Source organism: Bombina bombina, chromosome 4 (assembly GCF_027579735.1).
Source record: "Bombina bombina isolate aBomBom1 chromosome 4, aBomBom1.pri, whole genome shotgun sequence".
NCBI classification, from domain to species: Eukaryota; Metazoa; Chordata; class Amphibia; order Anura; family Bombinatoridae; genus Bombina; species Bombina bombina.
This window is the reverse complement of record NC_069502.1, coordinates 222,332,682-222,346,178: the sequence shown is the minus strand read 5'-3', so window position 1 is coordinate 222,346,178 and position 13,497 is coordinate 222,332,682. Positions and strand designations below refer to the sequence as shown.

The 13,497-nt window shown below is 35.6% G+C and overlaps 1 protein-coding gene across 1 annotated transcript in view; it reads left to right on the top strand.

Annotated features, from left to right (window-relative positions):
- Window positions 1-13,497, top strand: part of EPHB1 (EPH receptor B1) — a 498,694-nt gene that overhangs the window by 413,283 nt on the left and 71,914 nt on the right. Inside the window, exons 10-12 of the mRNA XM_053709781.1 lie at window positions 1,117-1,239; window positions 2,548-2,795; window positions 7,146-7,361. Of these exons, the coding sequence (XP_053565756.1) occupies window positions 1,117-1,239; window positions 2,548-2,795; window positions 7,146-7,361 (587 nt within the window). The remainder of the gene's footprint in view (window positions 1-1,116; window positions 1,240-2,547; window positions 2,796-7,145; window positions 7,362-13,497) is intronic.

The window sequence follows — 13,497 nt, the reverse complement described above, 5'->3', positions numbered from 1 at the left end:
CCTTATTTCCAGTGCATTATCATTATTATTAATAACTTTCCCTATTTATAATGCATTATTATAATCATCATCATTATTATTAATACATGTTCTTATTTATAATGCATTGCAGCATTAAGGTTAGGACATCAAATGCAATAATTTGTTAAACAAATCTCACTGAAGTCTGTAAAGACAAAGACAAACTGTAAATTCACGTTTTTTGTGTGCAAATAAACGCATATTACTAACAGCACAGTGCAAACGCACATTTCATTCTTTACTCTGTAAGGCAGAGATAAACCGTAGAGATAATGGCTGGATTATTTCATTACACAAATAAATGCAGATACAGATAAAACAAGGCGAGGAGAGAACACTGACAACCGATTGAAAGAGAGGGACAGTGATTCTTGTAAGGAGAGAGGGACGTGAGATGGAAAGGTTTAGGGGCAGATACAATGATGTTGTGATGATAGAGAGGTGAAGAGTGATTGGATAAAAGATACTGCCTTGCAAAGTAACCAATACCTTAAGTAGCTCAGGAACAAGACCTACATAGGATCTAGTGACAGCCAAAAAGCAAAACTTAATTTATTGATTTACCAAATGTAGGCTAAAGATTAACCTGTTTGACACCAGGAGGGATATATATTACACATCAGTTCTATTTGCATGGGAGCCAAAATGAAAAAAAAAATAGACTTATTGGGATTTTTTATCAAAATATTTAATAAAAGACTGCATAAAGTATTGTTGACAGTTGTTTTATTTAACTCACTTATATAACACATAGTAGAATGTAGCATTATCTGATTAGAGGGACACTGAATCCAAATGTTTTCTTTCATGATTCAGATAGAGCATGACATTTTAAGCAACTTTCTAATTTACTCCTAATAGCAATTATTTTTGTTCTCTTGCTATCTTTATTTTAAAATGCAAATCCCATTTTATTTGAAGAAGTGCTGGCAAAGCGACGGATGGAAGTTCAAATACAATTTGGGTTTTAAAGGTGCATGTGTTACACACTTATTTAATGAAAAAGGAAAGCACAATTTGTTCAGAAATTGTTTTTTTTTTGTTTGTTTTTTTAAATCAATTTTTCTTATCTGCTTTGCTCTTCCATTTTTGCAGGTTCTCCAGGGATGAAAATTTACATAGACCCCTTTACATATGAGGATCCCAATGAAGCTGTGAGAGAGTTTGCCAAGGAAATTGATGTATCTTTTGTGAAGATTGAAGAAGTTATTGGGGCTGGTGGGTATCTGCTTAGTCTTTCAGTCCATCTACAATAAAGATAGTTCTTTGGTCAAGATGATGGTGCTTGACAAATGTTACTGAAAATTGTAGTAGTAGATAAGATGAGTGTTTTTTTAGGTTGGTAAATTCAGTAAGTTGTAATCTTGGTAAGTACAATACACAAATAATCATTTTATAACTTCCAAACTGTGCCCAAAATGTATGTCTCATAAAAGGACAAGTTAAAGGGACATTAAACCCAAACATTTTCTTTCATGATTCAGACAAAGAATACAATTTTGAACAGCATTCCAATTTACTTCTAATATCTAATTTGCTTTATTCTTTAGATATCCTCTGCTAAAGAAATAGCAATGTACCTGAGTGAGCCAATCACATGAGGTATCTATGTGCAGCCACCAACCAGCAGCTACTGGGCCTATCTAGATATGCTTTCCAGGAAAGAATATCAAGATAATGAAGCAAATTAGATAATAGAAGTAAATTAGAAAGTTGTTTTAAATGATATTCTCTATTTGAATAATGAAAAAGAAAAAAATATGGTTTAATATCCCTTTAAGGCACAAAGATGAGGGGAAAATGGTGTGAAAAATGTTAAAATATATATTAAAATCATTGTGGTGTTTCAAAAATGTGTGCAATGTATTTTGGTCTCCAACAAATATGACAGAATGGTGCAATTGTCAATAGAAATCCCATTTAAAAAGGCAAATATGCTGTAAATTACATAATAGAAATATGAGTGTGAAATAAAATGAAACATTTTAAGAACAGGAATCTTAAATACCATATAATAATGTTCCATTATCTGTTCTTTCCTACATCTCATTCTGTTTGTATTATCATGGAAATATCTATATACAATATCTCCTCTCTCTCTCTCTCTCTCTCTCCATCCCTCCCTCCCTGGATTTACTTACCTGTGTATTTTACCCTTTTCCTATTATCAGTAATGCATCCTCTAGCGGTTTAGAAAATTAATATAGTTAGTAAGTCAAAATGAATCCTGTGTGATTCATAGAGTACGTGCAATATTAAACAAATCTTTCCAATTTACTTCTGCTGCCAAATTTACTTTGTACCTTTTGGTATCCTTTGTTGAAGAGCATACCTAGGTAGTCTCAGTAGTGAGCATGTGTTTTAAACATTACAAGGAAGCAGTACTTGATGTGATGTTTGTAACAATGTTATACATGGATTAAAGTTGGACTATAGCAGGTTTGTCTGTAAGGTGAAAAAATTGAAAAGATAGCTCATACATGGAATTGCCTTCTTTTGAGTATTATCTCATATTTCCACCCACAGGGGAATTTGGTGAAGTGTACAAAGGTCGACTAAAACTCCCGGGCAAGAGAGAAATTTATGTTGCCATTAAAACTCTAAAGGCGGGATACTCGGAGAAGCAGAGACGGGATTTCCTTAGTGAGGCAAGCATCATGGGCCAATTCGACCATCCAAATATCATTCGCCTAGAAGGTGTGGTGACTAAAAGCCGGCCTGTTATGATTATCACTGAATTCATGGAGAACGGTGCTCTAGATTCCTTCCTGCGGGTAAGTAACACTAGTGATTTCTTGTGTTCTACAGGAAGTAATATGCAAAACAGAAACATAGAGATCAGTGAATGACCAGCTGCAGATTAACTGTATTTGATAGAGTGTTATGTGGAGTCAATGATATGTGCTGCATGTTGCTAGGTGGGTCATTTAATTTTACAGTTTGAGTCATAGATCTTAAAGGTCTTTTAAATGGTTTCTGAGGATAAATTGACTGTCATCTGTACAGAAGAAACATTTTACTTATATAGTCATTACCATTCAAGTAGATGCAGGTTATCATCTTAATGTGCAAGCTACTTCACGCACTGATACACACAGTGCCACATTAATACACAAACACTGACACACACTCTTTGTTATACTGATAAACATTTCATATAACAAATGTATGCAGGCCTATGCTCGGGTCTGGATAATGTAAAAAATGAACATATATACTCCATTATCCTACAAACGCCCTGACACAATATTAAAATATCAATGAACTGATTTATACAGTTTGGTATGTGCATTCCTTCTCTAAATGCACATTACAAAGAGAGTAATGTTTACACATAACAGTAAAGTAAACTGATCTGTATGACAGCTCACAAATTGTCACACAGTATTGTAATTATATGCACACTGGTGTATGTTTTCCTGAATCACCATAGAGAGGTACAGAAGACAGTTATCAGCAGACAATGTAGTGCAATTGTGAAGATAAATTATCAGACAAAAGCAAACTGCAGACGACCTAAAAACCCCCCCCATCTAATTTCAGTCTTCAGATATAAATAGGGACATTAATTGGAGCCTCCTCTCCTCCAGAAAGTAGGTTATAGGATCCGATCCACTGGGGCCTTTTGTATTTGAGCAGGAACATAGCGTAGAGCCAGTTCCACTTGTTATGAGACATAGGGCCTGGTCATGTCAATATTGAGTGGAGTCTCTTCTTGTCTGCTGTCTCGGCTCTATAACAGATTTTACAGTCTGTCTGATTTCTCATGTTCTTCTTTAACTTAAAGAGGTAGGAAATATGAGTAGCAAAGTGAGCTAATGCTTATTACATTGACATATGCACTATTATACAGATACATGCAGTGACATTCTCTCACACACACATTACACATTATGTGCTGAAACACGCAGTGACAAACCCAATACACGTTTGTATACTCTATGCTGATTTGCTGATGTGTGTGTGTGTGTGCTTAAAAATTACATTTAATGTACCGCTTGACTTGCTTTTGTACTGTTACACATTTCTACTAAATTTATTTATGTATTCATTGATTTATTTATAGTTATTTTAAATGTTACATTATAGTTTAGGAAAATCAAAATTGGGAAATTCTAATTTAACTGTGTATACCAGACAGTTATTTCCCTATTTTGTTGTTTTTTCCTTAAATGCAATATAACATTTGAAACCGAAAAATTAACAATTTTCTATAAAACCTTTGAATAGTAGTTCTACCATTTGTATTTGTTTATGCAGCTGCTATTAATATTGTGTTACACATGGAAATACACTGATACAAAACCGTAACCGTACCACGCTGATACACACACTGACATTGTAACACACACAGTAACATTCTGTTATTGTAAAATGCAGAAATGCACATTAACATGATGGAACACCCAGTAATATGTAGTTATACTTCCCATATACACAAGACCAATATACTTAGTAATATGCTTATGTACACAGTAAAATGCCAGTATATTTAGTAATATGCTTATGTACAGAGTAACATGCCAGTATACTTAGTAATATGCTTATGTACATAGTAACATGCCAATACACTTAGTAATATGCTTATGTACACAGTAACATGCCAGTATATTTAGTAATATGCTTATGTACACAGTAACATGCCAGTATATTTAGTAATATGCTTATGTACAGAGTAACATGCCAGTATATTTAGTAATATGCTTATGTACAGAGTAACATGCCAGTATACTTAGTAATATGCTTATGTACACAGTAACATGCCAATATACTTTGTAATATGCTTATGTACATAGTAAAATGCCAATATACTTAGTAATATGCTTATGTACACAGTGACATGCCAATATACTTAGTAATATGCTTATGTACACAGTAATATGCCAATATACTTAGTAATATGCTTATATACACAGTAACATGCCAATATACTTAGTAATATGCTTATGTACACAGTAGCATGCCAATATACTTAGTAATATGCTTATGTACACAGTAACATGCCAATATACTTAGTAATATGCTTATGTACACAGTAACATGCCAATATACTTAGTAATAAGCTTATCCACACCATAACATGCCAATATACTTAGTAATAAGCTTATGTACACAGTAACATGACAATATACTTAGTATAATGCTTAGGTACACAGTAACATGCCAATATACTTAGTAATAAGCTTATGTACACCGTAACATGCCAACATACTTAGTAATAAGCTTATGTACACAGTAACATGCCAGTATACTTAGTGATAAGCTTATGTACATAGTAACATGCAGTATACATAGTAATATGCTCATATATATAGTAACATGCTAATATACTTAGTAATATGCTTATGGACACAGTAACATGCCAATATACTTAGTAATAAGCTTATGGACACAGTAACATGCCAGTATACTTAGTAATAAGCTTATGTACATAGTAACATGCCAGTATACTTAGTAATATGCTCATATACATAGTACCATGCTAATATACTTAGTAATATGCTTATGTACACAGTAACATGCCAATATACTTAGTAATATGCTTATGTACACAGTAACATGCCAATATACTTAGTAATAAGCTTATGTACCTGGGCCCTGTAGTTTCTAGTAACGCCTCTGCTTAGTAATATGCTCATATACATAGTAACATGCTAATATACTTAGTAATATGTTTATGGACACAGTAACATGACAATATACTTAGTAATAAGCTTATGTACACAGTAACATGCCAATATATTTAGTAATAAGCTTATGGACACAGTAACATTGCAATATACTTAGTAATAAGCTTATGGACACAGTTACATGCCAGTATACTTAGTAATATGCTTATGGACACAGTAACATGCCAATATACTTAGTAACATGCTTATATACACAGTAAAATGTCATTATACTTAGTAATATGCTTATATACACAGTAACATGCCAGTATACTTAGTAACATGCTTATATACACAGTAAAATGTCATTATACTTAGTAATATGCTTATATACACAGTAACATGCCAGTATACTTAGTAATAAGCTTATGTACAAAGTACAGTACGCAAAATTAACAATTTTCTATAAAACCTTTGAATAGTAGTTCTACCATTTGTATTTGCAATCTGCTGTTAATATTGTGTTACACAGTAACATGATGCCAGTATACTTAGTAATATGCTCATATACATAGTAACATGCTAATATACTTAGTAATATGCTTATGGACACAGTAACAATCTTATATACACCGTAACATGCCAGTAGATGCAAATTTGCAAAGAGCCCAGTGGAGTATTTAGCTTATGTGCAGCTCTAGGAGAATGGAATTCTGCTGTCCCTGGTCCCTAATTTTAGCCCCTGTTTGTCACTTATATTTCTCACAACTCGATTTCAGATATACATGGAGGGGTCTCACTAGACAGCAACTGTTAATTGATTTGTAATAAAATTAACAAATAGAATATCTTGAGAACAAAGGAGTAAAAAGGCTTCATGCTAAATAACTAGCCCTCAAAATGTGCATCCTACATCCTGCTGGTCTATGCCAAAATATGCCCCTGTGATACACACATTAAATAGATACACTAAGCAGATAGATAGATAGATGATGGATGGATGGATAGTCAGATAGATAGATGGATGGATAGATAGATAGTCAGATAGATGGATGGATGGATAAATGAATAGTTAGATGGATAATCAGATAGCTAGAAGGGAAGATATAGGTAGATAGACAGGCATGTTGATGCACATTTATTTAGTAATGCACTTATACACTCAGCAACCCACAGTAATGCACCAAATAAAAACATGATGCACATGACAAATTCAAGATCATTAATATTTTCAATAATACACATAGATTAATGTAAATAAAACCATGCATTAGAGCTACTTGTACACACATTTAAAAGCTAACTGACATACAGTGCCTTATGGAATAGTCCCGAAGGGATTCTATTCCTATACTACACAAACAATTTAGCAATATTAAACTTTAATTCTACAAAATGAATTAGTTAAATAAGAGTGCTGCTCTAACAATGAAATGCAAAGCAGAAAAGGCTGAATGGATAATAACTATTTAGAACAATCCGCTTTATAGAGTGTCTGTTTGTATTGATTTTCAGCAAAATGATGGACAGTTCACAGTCATTCAGCTAGTGGGCATGCTCAGGGGCATTGCAGCCGGCATGAAGTACCTCTCCGAAATGAACTACGTGCATCGTGATCTAGCAGCTAGGAATATACTGGTGAACAGCAACTTAGTGTGCAAGGTCTCCGACTTCGGACTCTCCCGTTACCTTCAGGATGATACGTCAGATCCCACATACACCAGCTCCTTGGTAAGAACTCTTATGTTTGTAGAGATATTAAAACTTAATTTATTGGTGACCAATGTTCTTCTTATAGGCGAATATGTTCCATTTATTCATAAATAAATATTTCTACATATATATATATATATATATATATATATGATGATTTTTGTGTAAAATTTAATAAATATATATATATACTGTATATACTATACCAACCTTCAGACCAATCCCCTTCATCATCATGTCAAAGTGAAAAAAACACACAATATTTATAGTGATTACAACACACCAAATCTCATACCTTCCTCCCATCCTACTTGCGCCAAACAAATGTGTTGGAACGCATAACTTGGCCATTTGGACACGTTTCTAAATAGGACACTGTTGGTGTGTGTTGAATGTGAGACCTTTCTATACAGAGTTCGATATGTGCACATAGGGTTATGGAGTTAGAATGAGCAAATAATGTATATACTTCACTGTGATACAGTCATCACTAATTGTTACATACTCTGTAGAAACATTGTATAGATGTATTATAAAATGACATGTGTGATTTGTAACCATGGTTACGATGTAAACAAACAGGGTGTACACAGTAAAAGCTGCATCTAAGGGTTTGCGCAATTGCGACAGCACAACACGAGCCATTTAACACAATGCTACACATGTTTCCAAGTCTAGACAGCTAAGTAAAGTTGATTTACAGATTTATTTTTATTATATGTAGGTACATTTTAATACGCTACATAGCACTGTTTGACACACTTCCAGTTGTGACGTTTGTGCACTTCCGGTAACATGAGACAGTGGAACGCAAATGTGCATTCCAACACATTTGTTTGGCACCACTAGGATGGGAGGAAGGTATGAAATTTGGTGGGTTTGTGAAGTCCTGTGAGTGCAATCGCTTGATTTGGTGTGTGTATATATATATAAAGATAGATAGATAAATTGTATATAGATATATCCAGATATAAAGGAAGATATATTTAAAAATACTTAGAACATATTCCCCTATGTGAAGAACATTGGAATGTGAAATATTTAAATTACATTGGAAAATATACCTTTACAACAAGTACAAAAATAAGCAAAGAAGGGTTAAATTATTAAACCTTCAGAATATTTATAGCAGGACACCATAAAGCACCCTAGTTTATATAAATGTTACACGGCCTAAAATTAAAGCTATAGTACCTCAGTATGTTTAACCTGCTGACTACTGTTTTGGGGCTGCTGAGAACAATATATGCAAATATGTTGAGGACTTACTAAGACACTATTGGAAGTGTCACAAGCAAATGGGATTTTATGAAGTAACTATTTATGTTTTATCTTTGTTGTTGATGTGATTGCTGGCAATAGGTATAGACTCAGAAATGCCCCAGTAAATCTGGGTTTTTAGTTGTTTTGTGAAATGCAGTCCTGGCACATAAAGAGCCTGATGTCTTGGAAGCCCCAGCTTAGCTAAGACTGAGTATATACATGGGGAACTTAGACAATGTCCCAAATTGTGCAACACTATTGAGATACCTTGCTTAATCACCCCTTGCCTCCTACTCTTCTTGGAATTATGTATTGCATCTCATAGTTACCATCCACCTGTCTACACACTGCTAATTTAATCCAACAGAAGACCACAGATAAAGAAAAAAAACTGCAGAAAAACAAACAAACTGAAGGCAATGAGACTAATGCCACAGCGACCTCTGTGGTGGGAGTACTGCACACCACACAATATTCATAAACTATATACAGACTGAATTGAACAAGGGACAAGCATAAAAAGCAGGGACAGGAAGCCAAAAAACACTATGCTAATTATGTAAATTATATTCCATTTCAAAAGCTGGTTTAGTAGCAAAAATTCCCATGTATCTATTTGTGATTTTTTTTTTTTTTTTTTTAGTAAAACATATGTTAATAAAAAAAATGTTTTTTAATTCACATAGAATCAGCTGTTAGCTAAATTAATATAATTAAAAACAGCAGTACCCTATTACCTATCACCTAGATTTTGAGTTTTGCGCTATAGAGGGTGTGCGAAACAAACGCAACAAAAGTTGCGTTATTTCGTTCTCCATAGCGCTGCCATTACAAGTTTCTAAAAAGCCTCCATGTGCGTGTGATATGGTGGCGATAAGCATACCATACCACACAAAAGCCAAAGGGCTGCTTTGACCCCATAGACATCAATGGGGAGAAGGTGTTAGAAAAAAAACTACGTTTAAACCTAACATAAACCCCAAGTCTAAACACCCATAATCTGCCGCCCCCGACATCACCGACACCTAAAAAACTAAAATTAAAATAACTACCAATTAAAAAAATAAATTACATATTAAAAAAAATAACTACTAAAAAAATTAAGTCTAAAATTACAAAAAATACTAAATTACGAAAAATAACAAACGAAATTATCAAAAATAAAAACAATTACACCTAATCTAATAGCCCTATAAAAATACCCCCCCCCCAATAAAAAAAACCCTAGCCTACAATAAACTACCAATAGCCCTTAAAAGGGCCTTTTGTAGGGCATTGCCTTAAAGAAATCTGCTCTCTTGCCTGGAAAAAATACCAAGACCCCCCCAACAGTAAAACCAACCACCCAACCAACCCCCCAAAATAAAAAGCCTAACTCTAACAAAAACCTAAGCTACCCATTTCCCTGAAAGGGGCATTTGTATGGGCATTCAGCTTTTACATTGCCCTAAAAAGGGCATTCAGCTCTTTCTCTTGTTAAGTGTGTTCAGTCCACGTGTCATCCATTACTTATGGGATATATTCTCCTTCCCAACAGGAAGTTGCAAGAGGATCACCCAAGCAGAGCTGCTATATAGCTCCTCCCCTCACATGTCATATCCAGTCATTCTCTTGCAAGTCTCAACAAAGGAGGTTGTGAGAGGAGATAGGAGTTTTTTACTTAATATTCTTCAATCAAAAGTTTATTATTTTAAAATAGCACCGGAGTGTGCTGTTTATTCTCTCAGGCAGTATTTAGAAGAAGAATCTGCCTGCGTTTTTTCTATGATCTTAGCAGACGTAACTAAGATCCACTGGCTGTTCTCGCACATTCTGAGGAGTGGGGTAACTTCAGAGAAGGGAATAGCATGCGGGGTCTCCCGCAAATGAGGTATGTGCAGTAAAATATTTTCTAGGAATGGAATTGACTAAGAAAACACTGCTGTTAACCATATGACGTAAGTACAGCCTTTAATGCAGTAGGTAGTAGCGACTGGTATCAGGCTGATAAATGTATGCGCAGTTGAGTTATTTTCTAGGGACTAGAATTTGACTTTAAATACTGTTAGTACTGAAATAAATGTATAAGCCTTAACTGCAGTAGAAGCGACTGGTAGCAGGCTTAGTGATAACTTAGCATAACACTGGAAAGTTGTTTTTTAAAACGTTTACTGGCATGTTATTCGTTTTGTGAGGTACTTTGGTGATAAATCTTTTTGGGCATGATTTTTTTCCACATGGCTAACGTATATTTCGGCATAGGAACCGTTATATCAGGTCTCCCACTGTTGTGATATGAGTGGGAGGGACCTTTTTTTAGCGCCTTGTTGCGCAGTTAAAATTCTAGCACAGTCTTCCTGCTTCTTCCTCTTTGATCCAGGACGTCTCCAGAGAGCTCAGGGGTCTTCAAAATTCATTTTTGAGGGAGGTAATCAGTCACAGCAGACCTGTGACAGTGTATTTGACTGTGAGAAAAGCGTTAAATCTTAAATTGATTATCCGTTTTGGGTATTGAGGGGTTAATCATCCTTTTGCTAATGGGTGCAATCCTCTGCTAATTTCATACATTTACTGTTTAAAATTGGTTGCTATAACTGTATTAGTTCATTGTTATTTCAACTGTGACAGTTTTTTTGTGTTTTTAAAAGCGCTGCAGCGTTTTTTATATTGCTTGTAAACTTATTGAAACAAATTTCCATGCTTGATAGCTTCTTTGCTAGTCTGTTTAAACATGTCTGACACAGATGAATCTGCTTGCTCATTATGTTTAAAGGCCAATGTGGAGCCCAATAGAAATACAGGGAGTGCAGAATTATTAGGCAAGTTGTATTTTTGAGGATTAATTTTATTATTGAACAACAACCATGTTCTCAATGAACCCAAAAAACTCATTAATATCAAAGCTGAATAGCTTTGGAAGTAGTTTTTAGTTTGTTTTTAGTTATAGCTATTTTAGGGGGATATCTGTGTGTGCAGGTGACTATTACTGTGCATAATTATTAGGCAACTTAACAAAAAACAAATATATACCCATTTCAATTATTTATTTTTACCAGTGAAACCAATATAACATCTCAACATTCACAAATATACATTTCTGACATTCAAAAACAAAACAAAAACAAATCAGTGACCAATATAGCCACCTTTCTTTGCAAGGACACTCAAAAGCCTGCCATCCATGGATTCTGTCAGTGTTTTGATCCGTTCCCCATCAACATTGCGTGCAGCAGCAACCACAGCCTCCCAGACACTGTTCAGAGAGGTGTACTGTTTTCCCTCCTTGTAAATCTCACATTTGATGATGGACCACAGGTTCTCAATGGGGTTCAGATCAGGTGAACAAGGAGGCCATGTCATTAGATTTTCTTCTTTTATACCCTTTCTTGCCAGCCACGCTGTGGAGTACTTGGACGCGTGTGATGGAGCATTGTCCTGCATGAAAATCATGTTTTTATGATTTTAAGAGTGCTGCATCCCTCTGCAAGATATCTCACTATTTTTTACTTTTCTGAGCCTGTCAAGTCCTTCTTTTGACCCATTTTGCCAAAGGAAAGGAAGTTGCCTAATAATTATGCACACCTGATATAGGGTGTTGATGTCATTAGACCACACCCCTTCTCATTACAGAGATGCACATCACCTAATATGCTTAATTGGTAGTAGGGTTTCGAGCCTATACAGCTTGGAGTAAGACAACATGCATAAAGAGGATGATGTGGTCAAAATATTAATTTGCCTAATAATTCTGCACTCCCTGTATGTGTACCAATTGTATTGATGTTACTTTAAATAAAAGTCTGTCTTTACCGGTAAAGAAATTATCACCAGACAACGAGGGGGAAGTTATGCCGCCTAACTCTCCTCACGTGTCAGTACCTTCGCATCCCGCTCAGGAGACGCGTGAGATTGTGGCGCCAAGCACATCAAGGCACTTACAAATCACTTTACAAGATATGGCTAATGTTATGAAAGAAGTATTATCTAATTTGCCTGAGTTAAGAGGCAAGCGCGATAGCTCTGGGTTAAGGACAGAGCGCGCTGATGATATGAGGGCCATGTCTGACACTGCATCACAATTTGCAGAACATGAGGACGGAGAGCTTCATTCTGTGGGTGACGGATCTGATCCAGGGAGACCGGATTCAGAAATATCAAATTTTAAATTTAAGCTTGAGAACCTCCGTGTATTGCTAGGGGAGGTATTAGCGGCTCTGAATGATTGCGACACGGTTGCAATCCCAGAGAAATTATGTAGGCTGGATAAATACTATGCGGTACCGGTGTGTACTGACGTTTTTCCTATACCTAAAAGGCTTACAGAGATTATTAACAAGGAGTGGGATAAACCCGGTGTGCCTTTTTCCCCTCCTCCGATATTTAGAAAAATGTTCCCAATAGACGCCACCACACAAGACTTATGGCAGACGGTCCCTAAGGTGGAGGGAGCAGTTTCTACTTTAGCCAAGCGTACCACTATTCCGGTGGAGGATAGTTGTGCTTTCTCAGATCCAATGGATAAAAAATTAGAAGGTTACCTTAAGAAAATGTTTGTTCAACAAGGTTTTATATTACAGCCCCTTGCATGCATTGCGCCCGTCACTGCTGCAGCGGCATTCTGGTTTGAGTCTCTGGAAGAGGCTATTCGCACAGCACCATTGGATGAGACTTTGAACAAGCTTAAAGCCCTTAAGCTAGCTAATGCATTTGTTTCGGATGCCGTTGTGCATTTAACCAAACTAACGGCTAAGAACTCCGGATTCGCCATCCAGGCGCGCAGAGCGCTATGGCTTAAATCCTGGTCAGCAGATGTAACTTCTCAGGGCCAAATCAAAGGCCAAACAGTCTAGTTTTCGTGCCTTTCGTAATTTCAAGGCAGGAGCAGCATCAACTTCCTCCGCTCAAAAAAAAA